The 21,351-nt window shown below is 45.1% G+C and overlaps 1 protein-coding gene across 1 annotated transcript; it reads right to left on the bottom strand.

Annotated features, from left to right (window-relative positions):
* Positions 1–7,194: 7,194 nt before the first annotated feature.
* On the bottom strand, positions 7,195–20,852 carry LOC307037483 (extracellular calcium-sensing receptor-like). Its single transcript, XM_079678372.1, has 8 exons — positions 19,219–20,852; positions 18,458–18,752; positions 18,094–18,383; positions 17,548–17,843; positions 16,035–16,240; positions 15,681–15,902; positions 15,113–15,236; positions 7,195–15,037 (listed from the first exon to the last, which is right to left on the bottom strand). Exons 1-8 carry the CDS (start codon positions 19,524–19,526, stop codon positions 14,136–14,138), a joined length of 2,643 nt encoding a protein of 880 aa, XP_079534498.1. The 5' UTR covers positions 19,527–20,852; the 3' UTR covers positions 7,195–14,135.
* Between the last annotated feature and the right edge of the window lie 499 nt (positions 20,853–21,351).

Here is a 21,351-nt window from a genome sequence, read left to right as displayed (position 1 = left end):
AGGCAAGGCAAGGCAAGGCAAGGCAAGGCAAGGCAAGGCAAGGCAAGTTTATTTATATAGCACCTTTCAACACAAGGCAATTCAAAGTGCTTTACAAAAAATGAAAGACATTAAGAAAATGGCATTTGAAATCAGTCATTAAAAAGAAAAGATAATAAAATAAACATTAAAATGAAAAATACATGGATAAAAGTTACAGTGCAGTTTAAGATGTGAATAGTTCAATTAAAAGCAGCGGCAAAACGTTTTTTGCCTGGATTTAAAAGTAGTCAGAGTTACAGCGGACCTGCAGGTTTTTAGGAGTGTGTTCAAGATATTTGGAGCATAATAACTAAACGCTGCTTTACCATGTTTAGTTCTGACTCTGGGGACAGAAAGCTGACCAGTCCCTGAAGACTTGAGAGATCTGGATGGTTCATAATTTAGCAGTAGGTCAGAAATGTATTTTGGGCCTAAACCATTTAAAGCTTTATAAACCAGCAGCAGTATTTTCAAATCAATTATTTGACACACAGGAAGCCAATGTGAAGACTTCAGAACAGTGGGGTATACTACGAAGCAGGATTTTCGCTTAGCCGGCTAACTTCAGGGAAAACTCGGGGTTTCCGGTCCTACGAAGCTGGTAATCTTTTTAGCGGGCTAGATCTCCATGGTAACTTATGCTGTGCGGCTAACCTGCCCCGGAGCAGGTTAGGTTGCAGGCTAAGAGCTCAACTCAGTGAAAGCACTGCCTGCTGACCAATCAGAGCTCAGTGTGCGGAGTTTAAAGCGATCAAGTCATATTACAGGAGAAAGGAAATACAGAAAAGCTGCCGTTGCAGGAAAGACGGCCGGCAAAAATCACCGACTGTGTGAACGTGAACATTAATAGAATATCACCTCTCATCTTCAGAGCAATCTGACTATTATAACATTAGCGTTAAGAAAGCTTACTTAAATATCTGCCACAACATAAGTAACCGGATCAGAGTAACATTAAGTACAGTCCGCGGCATATCACATCATAATGTATCATATATTTCCTTATCTGAGTCAGCTGAGCCGTATCTGGCAACAAAACACTCACAGTGTCACATACTGTATGCAGAAGTATTATTTTAAGCAACACATTAAGTTGACGAAATACTCAACTCAAATGTAATTAAAGTCAGATCCACTCCTGTCTTAGTAGGCAGTGATATCATAAACAGGGGTGCACATAACTGGTACGCAGGTACGCATGCGCGGCAACAATCTGAAATTGGTACCGTCACTTGTGTCACAAAGCGCATTTGCGTACCGATGTATATGTGAAGCTTTTCCAGAAGGCGGTTAGATCATCGGACGACGGAGTTGGTCTCCGTGTGCACAGACAGGGCTGCTGTTAACGTCGGCCTGTACAGCAGCACTGCGCTAAAACAGCTGATCACAACGTTCACACGCTCTGTGGTCACGAAGCTCTGCACTCTACTACTACTCTACTACTACTACCCCCCCCCCCCCCCCCGTTGACATTCGCGATACAGGGGGCTTCATCATACTCCACTAGCACCCCCACCCACTGATATTCGCGATACAGAGGGCTTCATGGGAACTTTGAGGGCAGCCGGAAGTTGGAGTACCAAACACTGACTCCAGGTACTCATCTGAGTACATCACTGAGAAAGTTGTGTGCACCCCTGATCATAAACCTGTTAATGTACGCATTCAAACACTTTTTCTTTTACCAGCTGTATTCACCTTTCAGGTGCAACTATGTGGCTTTTATCCTGGATAAAGTGTTTAAGTCATGGATGTTTAAAGTTAAACGTCTTATATTTGTCTAATTATATAGTTGACTTTTCATTCAGGAAGTATGACGCTGCGCTGTCAGTACGCTTTTCCATGTTTGTGATTGGTCGAATGCTCCAAATATCACCCCTTTCATGTGAACGTGCACCTAACTAGATAGGACACGGCTGGCTTGAGCGATCCACTTGATAACCCGCGTCGTAGTACAGTTTAGCGAGAGCGCGTATGTTTTGGATTAGGCCAACCGGCTAACTCAAACATATCCAGGTTAGGTTGAACCAGCTTCGTAGTACAGGCCTCAGGAGTGATGTGATCCACTTTCTTAGTGTTAGTGAGGACTCGAGCAGCGGCGTTCTGAATCAGCTGCAGCTTTCTAATATATGTTTTAGTGAGACCTGTAAAGACACCATTACAGTAGTCCAGTCTACTGAAGATATAAAAGCATGGACAAGTTTTTCCAAATCCTGCTGTGACATTAGTCTTTTAATCCTAGATATATTCTTTAGGTGATAGTAGGCTGATTTAGTAACTGTTTTAATGTGACTGTTGAAATTCAGGTCAGAGTCCATGACTACACCTAGATTTCTGGCTTTATCTGTTGTTTTGAACATTGCAGAGTGAAGCTCAGCGCTAACCTTTATACGTTCTGCCTTGGCTCCAAAAACCATTACCTCATTTTTATCTTTGTTTAATTGGAGAAAGTTCTGACACATCCAGTCATTGATTTGTTCAATGCACTTACTCAGTGTTTTTTCATTTCATTTCAAACCTTTATTTATACAGATGAATCCCATTGAGATCATTGATCTCTTTTTCAAGGGAGACCTGCTCAAGTAAAATTGGAGCATAGTCTCCTGAATGATTATGTACATTTGGCTGTCATCTGCATAGCTATGGTAACTTATTTTGTTGTTTTTCATTATCTGAGCCTGTGGTAGCATGTACTGTATATATTAAAGAGAAGAGGCCCCAAGATGGAGCCTTGAGGTACCCCACTGTCCCACATGTCATATTTGTCAACTAAGATGTGTATTTACCTATAGAAACAAAGTTTTTTTCTGTCCTTTAAGTAGGATTCAAACCCATTTAGAACTCTTTCCGAAAGTCCCACCCAGTTTTCTAGTCGGTCTAGTAATATGTTGTGGTCAACTGTCAGGATGCGTGGAAAAGGTAGAACCCAAAAGCAGTATTAACGAAAAGCAAGCTTTGTTAAATAATAAAAGCTGTGGCAAAAAAGGCAGTATCCAAAATATCCAAAAACAAATGAGCAGCACAAGGAACACAGACCGTGGAATAACATGGAGGGGAAACAATGAACCGACATGGAACACAGGGGAAGACTAGACTAAATACACAGAAGGGTAATCACAGGACAATACACAGCTGGGCAGGGGAGGGAGAAACACAAGGACAACAGGTGAACACAATGAGACAATCAGACACATTAGGGAAACTAACAACAGGGAGGAGGACCAGACAAAACACAAGGAGGAAGACAAAACACAGAAGGTACAGACTTACAAAACCCATAACCAGACAGACAACACTAAAACCGTGACATAAACTTAGGAGTGTGACAGAACCCCCCCCCCCCCCCCCCCTCAAGGGACGGATCCCAGACATCCCAAAAAAAAAAGTCCAGCAGGGTGGGTGGAGGGACACCGGAGGAGGGACACATAACTAGGGCCAAGAAAGGGTGGGTGGAGGGGGCTTGGAGGACGGGTCTCGGGCGGACGGCCCGGGGGCAAGGCAGAGACCAAGGAGGGGGTCTCGGGCGGACGGCCCGGGGACAAGGCAGAGACCAAGGAGGGGGTCTCAAGCGGACGGCCCGGGGGCAAGGCAGAGTCCATGGTGGGGGTCTCGGGCGGACGGCCCGGGGGCAAGGCAGAGGCCATGGAGGGGCGAAGACCAGATCGGGCGAACTCAGGTGGCCGAGCATGAGGGCGAAGACCGCGGCTCTCAGGGGGCCGGGCTCGAGGGCGAAGACCGCGGCTCTCAGGTGGCCGGGCTCGAGGGTGAAGACCAGACAGCTCCGGAGGCCGGGCAGGAAGGCGCTGACCGGACAGGCTTCGGCAGGATCCCCCACGGAAGAGGACCAGGAGTTGGCAGGACCCCCGGCGAGACAGGTGACGGCGGGACCTCCAACGGAACAAGACATGGGATTGGCAGGACTCTCAGCGGGTCCTCCAACGGAACAGGACATAGGGTTGGCGGGACCCCCGGCAGCAGAGTAGTCCGCGGGACCTCCAACGGCACAGGACATAGGGTTGGCAGGACCCCCGGCAGAAGAGTAGTCTGCGGGACCTCCAATGGCACAGGACATAGGGTTGGCAGGACCCCCGGCAGAAGAGTAGTCTGCGGGACCTCCAACGGCACAGGACATAGGGTTGGCAGGACCCCCGGCAGAAGACTAGTCTGCGGGACCTCCAACGGCACAGGACATAGGGTTGGCAGGACCCCCGCCAGAAGAGTAGTCGGCGGGACCTCCAACGGCACAGGACGTAGGATTGGCAGGACCCCCGGCAGAAGAGTAGTCGGCGGGATCCCCAACGGGACAGGACATGGAGTTGGCAGGACCCCCAGCAGAACCTCCAACGGCACTTGAGTAGGGATTTGAGTGGGGACTCTTGAGAGTGAACTCGAGAGGAAACTTGAGAGTTGACTTGAGGGAGAGATCTCGAGAGGGAACTTGAACGGAGACTCGAGAGGGAACTCGAGCGGTGACTTGAGAGGGAACTCGAGAGGTGACTCGAGAGGTGACTTGAGAGGGGACTCGATAGGGAACTCGAGAGGAGACTCGAGAGAGGGCTTGAGAGGGAACTCGAGAGGAGACTCGAGAGGGGACATGAGAGGGAACTCCAGAGGTGACTTGAGAGGGAACTCGAAAGGAGACTTGAGAGGTGACTCGAGAGGTGACTTGAGAGGGGACTCGAGAGGGGACTTGAGAGGGGACTCGAGAGGGAACTCGAGAGGTAACTTGAGAGGGAACTCGAGAGTGGACTTGAGAAGTGTCTTGAAAGGGGACTCGAGAGGGGACTCGAGAGGTAACTCGTGAAGAGACTTCAGAGGGAACTGGAGAGGTGACTTGAGAGGGAAGTCGAGAGGAGACTTGAGAGATGACTTGAGAGGGAACTCGAGAGGGGACTTGAGAAGTGTCTTGAAAGGGGAGTCGAGAGGGGACTCGAGAGGGGACTCGAGAGGGAAGTCGAGAGCAGACTTGAGAGATGACTTGAGAGGGAACTCAAGAGGAGACTCGAGAGGGGACCCGAGAGGGGACTTGAGAGGGGACTTGAGACGGTCGGTACGCCGACAGGACACGGGGAGCTGGCGTCGGCTGGAGAGTCAACAGGAGACGAGGTGCTGGAGTCGGCCGGTACGTTGACAGGAGACAAGGTGCTGGAGTTGGCCGGTACGACGACAGGACTCGGGTTTCTGTCGTCGGCTGGAGAGCCAACAGTAGACAAGGTGCTGGAGTCGGCTGGTACGCCGACAGGACACGGGGAGCTGGCGTCGGCCAGAGAGCCAGTACTGGAGCCGAAACTGGAGTCGGGACCATGGCTACTGGGGCCAGGACTGGGGCTGGAACCATGGCTGCATGGGCCGGCTCTGGAGCTGGAAACATGGCTGTGGGAACCGGAACTGAAGCCTGGATCATGGCTGTGTGGGCCGGTTCTGGAGCTGGAAACATGGCTGTAAGTTCCGGTTCTGGAGCAGGGACCATGGCTGCTACGCACGGAACCGGAACACGGAACCATGGCTGTGTGGGATGGTACTGGAGCACGGTACCATGACTGTGTGGGCCGGCACTGGAGCACGGAAACATGGCTGTAAGGTCCGGTTCTGGAGCAGGGACCATGGCTGCTGGGGCCGGCACTGGAGCCGGAACCATGGCTGCTAGGACCGGTACCTGAGTACGAGCTGGCTTCCTGACCTTGCGTCTTTTAGAGGTCTTTTGGAGGCCTGGACCTCCAAACGCCAGGCGGGATCCCAAGAGAGGGTCAGAGAATGGAGACTGGCACTCAGGGCCACGAGAAAAAACTTTGAGAAACTCAGGCAATGAGCTTCTCAACCATGGCACGTTGTCCACCTCCATTTGTGCCTTTTTGAGGACAGCCTCTTTGTCCCTTTTAGCCAAGGTTCTACTCCATTCAGCATAATGACACTGAAGAGTGTACTCTAGGGAGATCAAGTCCAAATCAAAATAAAAATCTGCTGGGTCCATTGTTGGTCGGTTCATTCTGTCAGGATGCGTGCGAAAAATGTAGGACCCAAAAGCAGTATTAACTAGTGATGTTACGTATTGCGCAGAGGCTTCGGAGCATGTGTCGAGTTATCCCCAAAGCTTTTTGTGAAGCATGTATCGAGGCTTGTATCGTTTTGGGCCAGTGACGTCATCGATGACAAACGAAGCCTCGCTGCCTGTCGATACCACGTGACTGCTTCAGGAAGCGATTCAGATCGGTTGAACCGTTGAACCACAACGCTCATAATACTACCCATGGATGTATAATAAGAACGATATTACCCCTCCTGTACCCGGGCCCGGTGACACGATGGAATTAAAAGAGCTCAGAGCCTCACTTATATAGAGGTTGGAACATGTCATAAGTATAAATAGATACAAGCATAAATACATGTAGGAATAAAAACATGAATGAATAAATACAGGAATAAATATGTCACAGTGTTTTGAGGGAGATTCAGCGTGTGTGCTGTGGCTCTGCTGGAAAGCAGTTGACTCACGACCGTAGGTCCCTGGTTCAAAGTCTCGTCAATACGTCTTTTTTGTTGTTTATAAATGCTACAGCTAAATTAGATAATGTAGTTAATATATGTATTCTTTGATATGGTTTAGCCTTTCTTAGGCTACAACATGGTTAAGTTTATGAATATTAGTAAGGAATACAAATCCCTCTTTGCAATGTTTACCAGCCTCCTTAAGCTTTTCAATCACAATCAACTGGAATAAAAACAATATTGTTAACATGAACATATGATTTAATGTTCGTTGTTTAGAGTTATTCTAAGGCTTTACTCATTGGGAACTCGGTATGAGATAGAGCACACTGTTGAGATGTCCAATCTGTCTGTTTACACACTTTGACCAACAGGGGTTTGGGTTCAAATGAAGCCCATGATGAAGCCTCATGAGATGAACCCTTTTGCGAACCAATTGGCTGGAAAGCTTCAAAGCTTCATAAGGCTTCATCTCGCCATCACTAGTATTAACGAAAAGCGAGCTTTATTAAATAATAAAAGCTGTGGCAAAAAAGGCAGTATCCAAAATATCCAAAAACAAACGAGCAGCACAAGGAACACAGACCATGGAATAACATGGAGGGGAAATAATGAACCGACATAGAACACAGGGGAAGACTAGACTAAATACACAGAAGAGTAATCACAGGACAAGACACAGCTGGGCAGGGTAGGGAGAAACACAAGGACAACAGGTGAACACAATGAGACAATCAGACACACCAGGGAAACTAACGACAGGGAGGAGGACTAGACAAAACACAAGGAGGAAGACAAAACACAGAATGAACAGACTTACAAAACCCATAACCAGACAGACAACACTAAAACCGTGACATAAATCTAGTTCAAACCGGAGAGACTTGATGTATGGAATACATATTTATTGTTACACGTCATATAAACGAAATGATTGCCATGATAATACAACAGGAGAATGGAATGGTCTTTGGCGATTAGGCCCCGGTTTACAGGATAATCATTCAGGAGGGAAAGAACTGGTCCGATGAAAATCCCCGGGGTCTAGACACTGGTGGTGGTGATAAGTAGGTGGGACCAGTCTGAAGGAGGAAGGTTAGCTTTGTCCTGGAGAAGATGGGAGGCGAGAGGGGTGGAGGAGGGTTGCGTGTGGTCACCTGAAATGACAACTGACAGGAAGGAAGAGCAGGCATTTTAAGGAATTTAACGTGTGCAGCAATTGGCTGCTTAGGGGTGACGCCCACACATTTAATGAGGGGGGAGAGAGCAATAGAGTGACGTGTAAGTGACTCATTGTTAGGTCTTCCTTGTTGAAATTGCGCTAAAGCTTTCATTTCAAACCGGAGAGACTTGATGTATGGAATACATATTTATTGTTACACGTCATATAAATGAAATGATTGCCATGATAATACAACAGGAGAATGGAATGGTGTTTGGCGATTAGGCCCCGGTTTGCAGGATAATAATTCAGGAGGGAAAGAACCATTCCGATGAAAATCCCCAAAACCAGTGAAGTATAGAATACTGAGATGAACTGAGATGAACTGGTTTCTTACCTTGTAGGGTTACTGTGGTGATCTGGGGAGGAAATAATAGATTAACACATGTATGCGGCAGGAGGCCGGAATCACTGCCGGAGCTTACGGGTCATGCTGAGACTCTGACGGCCGAAATCAGTGCCGGTCTTATCTGAAAACGACCTGAGGGCCGCCTGTCTGGCTAGCAGGGCTTGACTACGCCGCCACGAAGGTCGAACGTCCTGCCGAAGCAGGGATCTTGTTTTTTAACAGAAACCGAAGTTTACGGTGGCCCAAAGTCCACGAAACCGAAGTTTACGGTGGCCCAAAGTCCACGAGACCGAAGTCCACGGGGACCCGCAGTCCACAAGACCGAAGTCTACGGGGACACACGGTCCCTTCTTCTTTCTCTTTTTCTCTCTTTTACTCTCTCTTCTTTCTATTCCCTCTCTCTTTCTTTTCCTCTCTTCTTTTTACGACCTGACGTCGCAGGGTATACATTTTTACACAGCACATTTGAACACAGACCGAGGTCTACGGGGACACACAGTCCACAACCTGACGTCGCAGGTTATACATTTTTACACAGGCACATTTGAGCACGGGCCTGGGATTAGATACCTGCGTGCAGGAGAATATAGCCCATGACATGTAGATGCAACGTGAGACGAGACATTATTCCCTGTGGGCGGGGCCCGCGGACTAGGACAGGAATGCAGTTTGAAATCCGATACCATAATGAAACATGTATACTTGTAAACGTGTTATGAACCACCACCAGTTATATGCATAAATACCGTAGTTAGGGTCTGAGAGATCTTTGGGAAGCCAGTACGGCGCTGATGTCCGGGCGAATGTAGGTTGTGAAGGCGGAGGAGGACCACCGTTCTAGTTGTTGTAGGGATGAGGTAGAGAGACCTTGATTAGCAGCAGAGCCTGAAGGAATGTCCCGAGTATGATATAGGGGATATGCCGGATTTAATGAGAACTTGCTTGAAGTAGAAATTGAAAAGACGCTGCGTTAAGGGAGCATTTCCTTTAATAAGAAAAAGTGGTGAGGACGGATTGGTGGAGGGTCTGCAGCGCAGGAATTTAATCATAGAATTGAAAGGGCAGAACGGGGAATCGATACGAGCTGTGATAACGGAGCAGGCTCCTCCGCATTTGGAGTGTTTGAGGCTGAGACTAAAGTGGCTGGTGTTGAAAACTAGGTCGGAGAGGCAAACATCTTGACTGGCGTCGAACGTGAGGGAAGCTGTGGTGAATTCCCCAGGTCGGAGGAATGCGTAGAAGGCTAATAGAAATACGGCATTGAGCAGCGTGTCGATATAGTGGGAGAATAATCCTTTCCTAAGTGTGGACAGCATGAGGCGCAGAACGGGGAGCATGATAGGGAGCCTCGGGTCTGCAGCAGGGGGGGGACGTCTTGTACAACCCTTTTAGAATGAGTTTAACTGTTGGGTTTGAAAATAGGCTGGGAAAGCTAGGATCGGAGCAGCGAATATTAAATTGAATGCCTGCTAAGAGGCTCCGGATATACTGGGGTTCGAGGTTTCGGTCAGTGGTGCACTAGCACATGAAGGCGCACACGGTGGAGATGAGGACAGGTTTGAGTGAGACACCTACTGAGCAGCAGAAAAAGGCAAACGTTCTCCATGCAAAATCATAGGATTTGAGGGTGGAAGTGGCTAAGCCCTTTCTCATGAAGAATCTAGCAGACTCCAGGTGCCGAGCTAGGGGACACTCGTTTAGTGCAGAGAGAGGAGATGAAGTGGAGGGATTCCTACTGGTTGCGAGCTGGCTTCCGGGCAGAGGTTCCGGAACGTCTGGAAATTGAAGCGAGAGAGGGAGTCAGCAACAACATTGAGGTGACCGGGAATGTGGCGAGCTGTGATTAAGAAGTTGTGGATTATGGAGGACCGCGTGATGCTTCTCATGAATTGCATAATGTCACTGCAATGGGAGCGCGCCTTGTTAATGTTTCCGACCACTGAATGGTTGTCGCACAGCACCGAGATGCGTTTACGGAACCACAGGTGACCCCATACGTGGCATGCAACGGCAGTCATGGAGGTTGTCGACCGCCGATGCTGCATCCGGGAGGCGGGAGATGAACGAGCGCCCCTGGGGGATGACGCGCATGGTGAAGTTGAGGTGTCCGAGAAGGGAGAGCAACTGTTGTTTTGTGATAACTTGTTGCTCGCAGTATGACTTGGTGATGTCCCGGATGCGCTGCAATTTGTCGGAGGGGAGAGATGCCTTCATGTCTATGGAGTCGAGGATGATGCCTAAGAACTCTAAGCGTGTGTCGGGACCTAATGTTTTCTCTTTGGAGAGAGGGACACCTAACTCCTGAAAGCAATGTTTAAGCTTGGCCAGTGAGATCCCTGAGCTGTCCTGTGGCGGATCTATGAGGAGGAAGTCGTCCAGTAGGTGAAGGACGGAGGGGATTCTGACGATGTTCAGCAGGATCCAGCAGAGCGCTTCCGAAAAGGAATTGAAAATGCAGGGGCTGCTTCTGCACCCGAAGGTCAGGCGAACGGCAAAATAGAGTTTGTACTCCCACTTAATACCGAACAAATTCCACTGAGACGGATGAATGGGGATGATTTTGAAGGCATCGGTAATGTCCGCTTTGGAGAGCCAAACTCCGTGCCCTGTGAACTTGATCATCTTTATTGCATTATCCACTGAGGCATAGTGAAGGGAAAACTGATCTGAAGGGATGATACTATTGACGCTGCAGAATGGGCCGGAGCGGGGAGCGGACAGATCGAAAATCAGCCTTTTTTTCCAGAGTATTTATGTGTGGCTATTCCGATGGGATTTGAACGGAACACTGAGAAGGGGGAGGAGCTAAAAGGACCGATCATATATCCCTTGAGAAGTTCTTTGTCGATGAGCTGGGAAACTATGTTGGGTTCTTTAGCGGCTGACTGTACGTTTTTTGCTAAGAAAGTCACTGTGGGAGATGAGAGGACCCCTACCCTGAAGCCTTGGGAGAGCCCTGACAGGAGATAGTCAACAAACACGGAATCTGGGTGAGTAGAAAGCGCAGCTGTTAGCTGAGGGATGTTAATGGGAGTGGAGGGGTGATATTTCAGAATGTTTTTCCACCACGAGGTTTCTGGCACAGAGCTACTGTGAGGCTGCGGCTGCGCCTGGGGCAAACGGACTTCGGGTGTGCATCCCTGCAGGAACTGCAGATATGAAGAAATGTACAGTAAGGGTGAGTGCAAACATTTTTGTTAAAACTAGAACAAATCCTATCTTCGTGTCTAGTCTGCACCTGACGGCTTGGTCTATCGTTCCCAGCATACTGCATGTGGGAGGCTCTGGGCGTGGAGAAAGGCACTGAGGGGCAGAGGGGAGCGATGTGGCCCTGCGCTCCGCAGCCGTTGCATGAGATAGCAGATTCGCCGCCGGTGGCCATCACGAGCAGCTCAGTGTCCATCACTGACCAATCCAGGCGGATATTGCTATGTGCTAGGTGGAGCGCTGGTGGACTCTTCTCTCAGGGTAGACGGAGCAGAGAACATCACGGAAGATGCCGAAAGCGACCATAAATTGCCCTAAACTGATATCTCTGATAAGCCTGGGTTCTGCGGCCTTAAAGACGGCGGTGATATTTCCTCCTGTGGCGATGGCTTTATCGCACTCCGGGGAGGGCAGAATAAGGCTGAGCAGATTGACGTCCTTCCCTTCAAGAATTTTCGACCTAAGCCGTGAGGAGATGTTGGCGGCTTGGGAAATGAAAGGCCTACCTGAAGGGGGGGCTGGGAGGGCCGAAGCCAGAGAATAAGGGGGAGCTACTGCTGGAATGCGTGGGACACCCTGACCCGGCAACCCCGGCGGGACTGAGGCAGAAAGCGCTGCTCTGAGTGCAACGGAAGTTGAAGCTCCTGTGACGGAGTCTTCCAGGGCCTGGAGGCAAGCATCGATAGCTCTCATGGAGCTAGCCAGGGATTGCAGGGAGCCAGCCACGCTACTCTCCATGAGGGGTGTGTTAGAGACACTCCCGGCCTGGCGAGCCTGGGAAGGGGTGGATTTTGGAGGCGGACGGGATCCTGGAGGGCTCGACTTCCTGCCCTTTTTACCTCCGTGGCTGCGGCCGCGTCCTCGCCCTACTCTCTCTGGGGAGCTGACTGGACCCGGACTGGGGAGCTATGCTGGAGACCTGGTCCGAGAGCTCTCGGAGCTGAGAGAGCCTGGGGCTGTGGGAAAGCCCTGCTGCAGGAGCCGGGCGATGAGGAAGTCTGCCTCTGTTGATAATCCGCTGAAGGGAGCTGAACCGGGATCGAAGACTTCCAGAGAAGGTTTGTGATCCGAATTGTCCGAGTTGGACATCTTGAGCTAATGTTTCTTTACAGTTTTCTCACGAGGAGGAGTATTGTAGTACTACCACGGGGTAGGAAAATCCCCGGGGTCTAGACACTGGTGGTGGTGATAAGTAGGTGGGACCGGTCTCAAGGAGGAAGGTTTAGCTTTGTCCTGGAGGAGATGGGAGGCGAGAGGGGTGGAGGAGGGTTGCATGTGTTCACCTGAAATGACAACTGACAGGAAGGAAGAGCAGGCATTTTAATGAATTTAACGTGTGCAGCAATTGGCTGCTGAGGGGTGACGCCCACGCATTTAATGAGGGGGGAGAGAGCAATTGTGTGACGTGTAAGTGACTCATTGTTAGGTCTTCCTTATTGAACTTGCGCTAAAGCTTTCATGAGTGTGACATCAACAGTTTCAAACGCAGCACTGAGATCTAATAATACTAACACTGAAGTTCTGCCACTGTCTTTGTTTAAGTGGATGTCATTGAAGACCTTTACAAGAGCAGTCTCAGTGCTGTGGTTTGGACGAAAGCCTGACTGGAACACATCAAAACAGTTATTTAAATGCAAGAAGTTACTCAACTGTTGAAAAACAACTTTTTCAATGATTTTACCTAGAAATGGCAGGTTTGATATGGGCCTGTACTTGTTCATTACTGAAGCATCTAGATTATTCTTTTTTAAGAGCAGTTTAATGACTGCAGTTTTCAGGGCTTGTGGAAAAATACCTGAGTGAAGAGATTTGTTTACTATATGAAGTAGATCTGAGGCCATGCAACGATAAACATCTTTGAAAAATCCTTTTGGAATAATATCAAGGCAGCAGGATGAGGATTTCAGAAGTTGAATAATGTCCTTGTGGTTTTTATCATTAATCCGATGGAATTGTGTCATGGTGTTTGAATTGATACTAGGTGGACATAGGGACAACACATGTGCTGTACCTGATGCAGAGGCGCTGACTGCTTATCTGATTTTCTGAATTTTGTCAGTGAAGAAGGAGGCAAAATCATTGCATGCCCTGGTAGAAATTCAGAGGCTACTGACACTGGGGGGTTGGTTAGTCTGTCGACGGTAGCACACAAGGCATGTGCGTTGTTTTTATATTTGGTAATGAAGGTTTTTAAGTGTCTATTACTAAGACTGGAACAATTCCAGGTTACTTTTGAGAATATACGTTAAAGGATGATAGAAAATGTAGTTAATGAAATTCCATTTGAACAATTGCATTTTATTTGAATTGTTGCCTTTTAAGACTCAGATGATTCAGAAATATCAGATTTATTTTAGACCAAACAAACCCAGACCCAACACTCACTGGTAGCTACATCATATTGTAAAGCTAATGTGCATTTTATAATGGTGCGTATGCTTATGTGTATATATTATATATATATGTGAATATTCAAAAAACATTTTAAGAATTAGTTGAAGGATTTGTGGACTATGGGATGTTGTATTTTCCTCTTTGGCAATAATGTTATAGCAATTCAGCCAGGTTTTCTTACAATTATGCAGTATTTAATATTTTTTTGGAAATGTTTATCAAGTACCACACAAGGTCTGAATGTTGACTAATTTATTCACTTTATCTTATTTTGTCAGTAGCTGGTCAAAATGTATTGTAAAATAGGGTATTATTAGTAAATTCACAAAATGACATTACAATTAGTAAAATATTGAGCATTAAATAAATTCCAATATGAATATTTAAATCAACAAGGAAAGCATATTTGAATGTGCACAGTATATACTGTAGGCTTTATAAAGCCATCTACAGTTTTTACAAACACCTACTCATTAAATGTTTCTTGGTGTTTTTCTCTGGCTTAAATAAAATAAGAAAACATTTTGGAGCGAATATACACGTAATTAGTCCAAAACTGGAGGCCAGAATGGCAAATATTTCCACAGCCACAGTAAATTTTCCAGGAGAGCTGACATATGCTGGGATAAATGTGATCCAGACTGCACAGAATATCAACATGCTGAATGTGATAAGCTTGGCTTCATTAAAGTTATTAGGTAGTTTCCGAGCTAGGACAGCTAACACAAAGCAAAAGACAGCCAGTAAGCCTATATACCCAAGTACAGCCCAGAACCCCAAAGCTGATCCTAATGCGCACTCCAGGATGATTCTCTCCTTGTATGTCGTGAGGTTTTTCATTGGAAAGGGGGGACTAAGAACTAACCAAATAGTACATATCAAAACTTGAATAAACGTGAAAGACACTACAGTCAGTCTTTGCTGTGAAGGCCCAAACCATTTCAGCAAATTACTACCTGGTAGTGTAGCTCTGAAGGCCGTCAGAACTACAATAGTTTTTCCAAGAACACAAGACATGCAGAGGACGAATGTGATCCCAAACGCTGTGTGGCGCAGCATGCAGGACCACTCCGAGGGTGCTCCAATGAACGTTAATGAACATAAGAAACATAGAGACAGGGAGAAGAGCAGCAAGAAACTCAGCTCAGAGTTGTTGGCCCTGACAATTGGTGAGCTCCTGTGACGATAGAACACAGCCGCTGTTATAATGGTGAGACAGGCACCACCGATTGAAAAAGCAGCCAAGACGATTCCAAGGGGCTCGTTGAAGGAAAGAAACTCTACAGGTTTGGGAAGACACGTATCTCTCTCTGAATTAGGCCAGAATTCCTTGGGGCAAGGGAAACAATCAAAGGAATCTGAAAAAAGAAAAGAGCTTAAAGCAGTTGGAATTTATATTTTATGTTGTAGACATACATTAGAAAAACAAATACCTGTAGCATTGCTAATCTCTCCCTCGGGACACGGTGTACAGTCATAACAGCAGATGGGTTTTCCTTTCTGAAGCACTTTACGAGTTCCTGAAGGACAGCTGTCAGTGCACACTGACACAGGCACCTATCACATACAAATTAACTCACATGTTTTTTTCTTCACAATGTTTTTCTTTGTGTCTTTTACATTTTTGTATTGTCAACCGCACTGCCAAGGCGATACAATCCAGTTTTTGTGTAAACATAATCAGGTAAAGCTACAGTAAGTTTCAGCAGTCCGAAAGTGATTATCTTATCTAGATAAAAGTATTTTATACAACACATTTAATTGTGTCACTTTTCTCTCCACCCGATAAAAAAGTAGATTTCAAGAAATTTCAAAACAAAAAATACTCTCTCATTATTTGTAACATTGGAATTTGTATGAGGTACCCTCATAATATTTATTGTCAGAATAAACAATTTCAGAGACCTTAAACTCTTTATAAAAATTAAAGACACTATAGGCCTACCCTTTGAGATGATATGAAAATGTAGCATGTTAAACTATTGCTTTGGGGCCCCTCACCTGTGTGCCACCCTCCACCCAGGTGAGGTTCCTGTTGATAAGGAACTCCTGGCCCACCGGCAGTGCTGAATCGTATTGCCCCACAGTCACCAACTCAATGCTGCCACTCTCATTTCTTTGCCAGTTTACCAGCTCATATTTGGCCACAGGATCCCCGTTGGCATCAAATGACACATCATAACCATTTTGGGAAAAATTTACTTTTTTCAGCTGATTAAGAACCTAGGGATGAAGTAAAGGAAGACAGTGAAGGGGATAAAGAGATTATTTATAATAAAATGAGCATTCAAATGTATAAAAGAGACGTGCAGATGAAAAAAACATTGGGGAGTTCAAAACATTATTTTTACTGACCTCTTTGACCTCTAGCTTAGTGAACTTATCACACTGTGTAGTATAATCTGTTTGCTGACACACTGCGTTATGAATGGCATGCGCTATTGCATAGACAGCCTTGTACACCATGTTAGTGACTCGAAGTTGAGATGTGTCAGTGTATGAGCTCTGGAGCATCTTCATATCTTCAGTTCCATCACACACACTCCTGTCCGTGGCTTCACCTACAAACACAGAGACAGAGGGAGGTGTTTTCAGCAATGACAATTACATTCATTAATTATTATGTTTGTATTGTGTTATTTAACCTGCCAAACAAGCATTGCAAAAATAAACGTCTCGAGTGTTGAGATTTATTCTTATAACATGCTTACTTTACATCAAATGTCACGCAAGCCGACGTGTCTATCTGTTTTTTACGTTTTTTATTTATTTTCAAATGTCAGCAGCTCACATTTACACAAATTAGTCATCAGACAAATATTTACAATTGAATTAGGCAAAACAAGTATTCCTTGTATTTAATACTGACTTTCCTGTTATAATGATGCATGATGGACACTAGAACCAGCAGTCCAGGATCACCAGAGACCCTTATCACACTAGAAATAAACTGTCTGCCCTCTGCTGTCTGGTAGACGGTAACACACTAACAGGCCTACACAGCTTGATTCAACTCGCAATAAGACCGCTGAACTCTTGAAGTCTGGACTTTGATACTGTCACATTATATTTAAATTATTTTACTTACTCTTTAACTCATCTACATTATGTATGTACATATACTGTGTATATATTACTTCTCATAAAGCATACATTTACTACATTCCTGTTTACAGTTCATCTTCTTTATTTTACAATTAATGAAAAGCTGTCAACAAATATATTCCACATCTTATGTGTTTTATTTTACATATATTTTAACTCTCCACTATATGTTTTAGATAAGCAGGATTAGCAAACAGGGTTTTGTCTTTAAGAGGCTGATCATTTTGGGGAACACAATCAAGACACTACTGTCATGAATGTTTAAAATTGGCACAACTTTCTCACTTTCTACCAGCCTGCAGTTGAATGCTTCCTCCCAGAACATGGTAAGCAATGGGGAGTCAGCCACTATTTTTTTCAGCATTTATTTTATGACCATTTTTGAAAGGAGACTTTCCCTAAATTGTTGTGCATTGAGGAATAAATAGCTTTCAACAAAACAAATAAAAAGTCTGGAATCACTGCATAATAGCCCAAGTAGAATAATGTACATGTATGTTGTCTACAATATATTAGACAGCATTGTTAATACACATGACCCGAACATCACATTGTAAGATCATTCACTGAGATGCACCTTATGTCCGCCTCATGTATTTCATTACAAATATTAGATTTCCCTTTCAGTCCAAATCTGGGGATAGGTCTTTAACAGGCTGATCAATTCAGGGAGCTTCACTTTGATGGAAAATTAAAAGAACGAACACAATCAAGACACTACCGTGAGTGTCATATATGTTTAAAATTGGCACAACTTTCTCACTTTTTACCAGCCTGCAGTTGAATGCTTCCTCCCAGAACATGGTAAGCAATGGGGAGTCAGACACTTTAGAGGGAGAGAGATCCAGCAGGAAGTCCCTCAGACCTGGGATGACAGATTTTTCAATGCCAAATCCGATGGCTCCAGCACAGAAGCTGAACCTCAGTATGTCTGGGTCGGTTACCCAGGCCTCACTACCTATCCACTGGCGAGGTGGAGAAGGTTTGCGTGACAGCTCCTCCAGCAGAATTCTCATATCTTCGATGGAAGTAAATGCCAGAACAACCTTAGCCGTTGACCTGGAGGGACGTTCAATGACATATAAAAACAATAATTATAATATATGATTATAATTGTATTTTATAACAATACAAGTCATACTGTATGTATGAAGAAAAACAAAACATGAGAGATGAGAAACAGATATATTGGCACATTTCCTGTTGTAATAAAAACATGTTCCATCACTTTTAGAACTTGTTTTGGTTTTCTCTGCTGAGGGTCAGTTTCAGCACAGTGAAAAAAAAGGAGAATTAGTGATATAGAAACCTGCGGATAACGTCAGCTACTCTCTGGATCCGGCTACGTGGGTGGGTCCGATAGAAAGACTCTGAGTATTCCACACAGATCCCCTCTTTACGTGCTGCATGCAGGAAAGATGCCATGCCATTGTTGCCATAGTCAGAATCCGACCGGACAGCACCTATCCAAGTCCAGCCAAAGTGTTTTACCAGCTTGGCCAGCGCGTCAGCCTGGAATTGATCACTCGGGATTGTTCTGAAGAAACTTGGGTACTGCTGCTTATCAGACAGGCATGCACACGTGGCAAAGTGGCTCACCTAAAGAAAACAACAGTTATTTAACAGGACAGAGGCAAAACAAGTAATGGACTCAGTAAATTCTTAATATTTACTTGAGGTATGTTGAAGGGCCCAATGATGCGCGACATACTGATGGAAGACGTGGACGCAGACGCACCAACAACGGCCATCACCATACCAGACTCTGAGCATTTGTCGCCGGTGTTAAACACTGGGTCCAATCCCCCAGAAAGCTGAAAAGCAACATGCACCGCCACGGACACAGAGTCACATGAGTCATAGATCTCATAACCAAGCTTGATCCCCGGAAGCAGCTCCGTGCTGTTGTTAATCTGCTCGATTGCGAAGACCATTGCACGTGAGAAGCGCAGTCCACGGGAGTTGATGCTGCACACAGACATCAGTGTTTTTGTACTGTTAAAACTTTGAGATTTAAAAATAATACGTGATAGACTACAAGATTACTGCAATTCAAATATATGGTCTGGATAATAATGAATAGCATCTCTGTAGGCTTTATGGGAATGTCATCCGTCAAAAACCGAAACACATGATTAGATATATATCCAATATTCACAAAAACTTTGCTGAATTGATTCAATGGTCCAATAAATCATAAGTTTAACATTTCTCCATTCAACAAATGGTTAAGTATGTATACATCAGTTAAACTATTAACTTTTATGAAATAGAAAAAATAAATCCACATTATGTAAAAAACTAAAAGATTTATAAATGATCATTATTTTAAAGGTTTGTACATACAACACAGTACATTGCAACACAAATTCCCAATATACACATCAATATACTGTATATGCCCACAGTCTAGCCACAATCTCCCTGTACTAACCTCCCTGCGCAGCTTAGTGGCTCGGGCATGGTGGTGTAGTTATGCTTCACAGTGTGCATGTTGGAGTGTATTGAGAAAACACCCCCAATGACATAGTCACTGTCCATAGAGAATGCAGGTTGACGAGTGGTACCTTGTAGCTTACATGTCACAGATGAAGCATTAGTGCTAAGCACAGCAGCAGTCCTATCCCCTGTAAGCCCAGCCGCTTGTTTCACACCATCCCCAAAACTATTCAGAACAAGAACTGACTTCAGCTCACATAAACCTATAGACAGTATCAGACCAATAAGAGACATCTCCATCATCAACTGTCGCCAAGTGGGCAAACTTGACTGTGTGTTCTCACTGGTTTATAACGTTTTTCAGACGCTTCCCTCCTTCTACCATACGTCACTTTGCTATTAGAGAGAGAGCATGCCCATGCCCAGCGCTGACAAGATGTATTTCTTTTATTCTGTATTTTATATAGGGATGCACCGAATATTCGGCCGCCGAAAATTATCGGCCGAAAATGGTTAAAAAGGCTCTTTCGGCTTTCGGCCGAAAGGGTTTTAGCACCGAAAAAATATCACCGAATGTCAGAGAACAGGGTTACGTTGGTAAGCTAACGTGTTGTTGTGATGACGTAATCAAAACGCGGCGACAAGCACGGCGCGCGACCATGCTCGCGGCTGGCTCACAGCCAACATGTCTGCCGCTTGGAGATATTTAAAAATATCAGAGAAAAAGGCGCGGATTGCGATTTGTAAAACGTGTTCAGCTGACATTTCTCGAGGGGGTGTAACTGCAAAGACTTTCACCACTTCGGGATTACTCCACCACTTGAAATCAAAACACCCGGACAAATATGCGGAGTAAGATCAAATCACAAGCACTGACAGCGAGAGACTGTTCAGCGCTGCCTCTCATGTGCTTGATGAGAAGAGGAACAGACAATGGAGGATAAAGCAGAGAAGCTACTGTTCATTAAAAATAACCTCCCACTTTTCCTTCATAAGTAGACAAGGCTGGCTTATCATAAGCTTATCTAGTTCTACATGTCTACTCTATACCCACTTTCCTGAACAATTTTCATTGTGAGTTATAATTCACCATCTCAGGTTATCATTAGGGGGAAATGACAGCAGCACAGTGTTCAATATATTGTACTTTCGGTATCTAAATGATACAATGTCGTTTACATTGCTCATGAGGACAGACCACCTTATTTGCAGATTCTTGAAATTGTAATTTAATTTGTAATTGATTGTGGATTTTGTATCCAGTTTTCACTTTATGTATCTTTATACAATGTTTACTACTTTGCTTATGAGGACAGACAGCCTTATTTACAGATTCTTGAAATTCAATTGTAATTTCATTTGTAAATAGTTACATTCATGTGGATTTATCCAGTTTGCACATTTGTATGCATGCACTTATAGGTGCATTTGTTGTTGTTGAAGGCCTGGCTGTTACAGTCTTTATTTACACTATTTTGTTGTAGGCCTACTGGCCTAGATGTTTATGCAGTTTTAAAGCACCTTGGCTTTGTTCTGAATGCACTTTGTTGTAGTTATCCTACAGAGAAAATAAAATGGACTTGACTTGGAATTAATGTACTGTATGCATTCAAAAGTGCTGAATAAATGTTTTATGGACCCATAGTGATTATTATTTAAGTTAAGTTTTGACATAATGTCTTTTTCCATAATCAGGCAGCTGAACAACATTGGTAAAAAATGTATACATTATATATATTTCTATTAATCATTTTCGGCCTTTCGGCATTCGGTTTTCGGCCAACTGTTTCCTATTTTCGGTATCGGTTTCGGCCAAGAATTTCCCATTCGGTGCACCCCTAATTTTATATGTAACTTTTCTTCAAATAATCATCATTGACAAAGTCATGCTGTTTGGATGGATGCCCAAATACCCTAATCTAAAGCCATCACAGCAGAACTTCCCCTGAAAAACCAGGCATGACCTTAAATGGCCAATATACTGTACATGTTTTATCCAATCCAATCCATTTTATTGCTATAGCACATTTAAAAACAACAGAGTTGAACAAAGTGCTGTACAAACAGTTTTACAAGTCTGTAAAACAGACAGGACATGAAACAAATGTAGAACACGAGACAATGAAAC

The sequence above is a fragment of the Notothenia rossii genome, assembly GCF_949606895.1.
Source record: "Notothenia rossii genome assembly, chromosome: 4".
NCBI classification, from domain to species: domain Eukaryota; kingdom Metazoa; phylum Chordata; class Actinopteri; order Perciformes; family Nototheniidae; genus Notothenia; species Notothenia rossii.
The sequence above is the reverse complement of the archived record's forward strand: the minus strand, read 5'-3'. Positions and strand labels throughout refer to the sequence as shown.

Bases quoted from the DNA above. Each gene is read 5' to 3' on its own strand.
- LOC307037483 (XM_079678372.1), bottom strand. From the start codon at position 19,526: ATGATGGAGATGTCTCTTATTGGTCTGATACTGTCTATAGGTTTATGT. The intron at 16,241-17,547 runs GTGAGAAAGTTG...CTGTGTTTGTAG, and splicing joins CAACTGCAGGCTGGTAAAAA to GTGAAGCCACGGACAGGAGT. The intron at 15,237-15,680 runs GTGAGGGGCCCC...TGTATGTGATAG, and splicing joins GGGTGGAGGGTGGCACACAG to GTGCCTGTGTCAGTGTGCAC.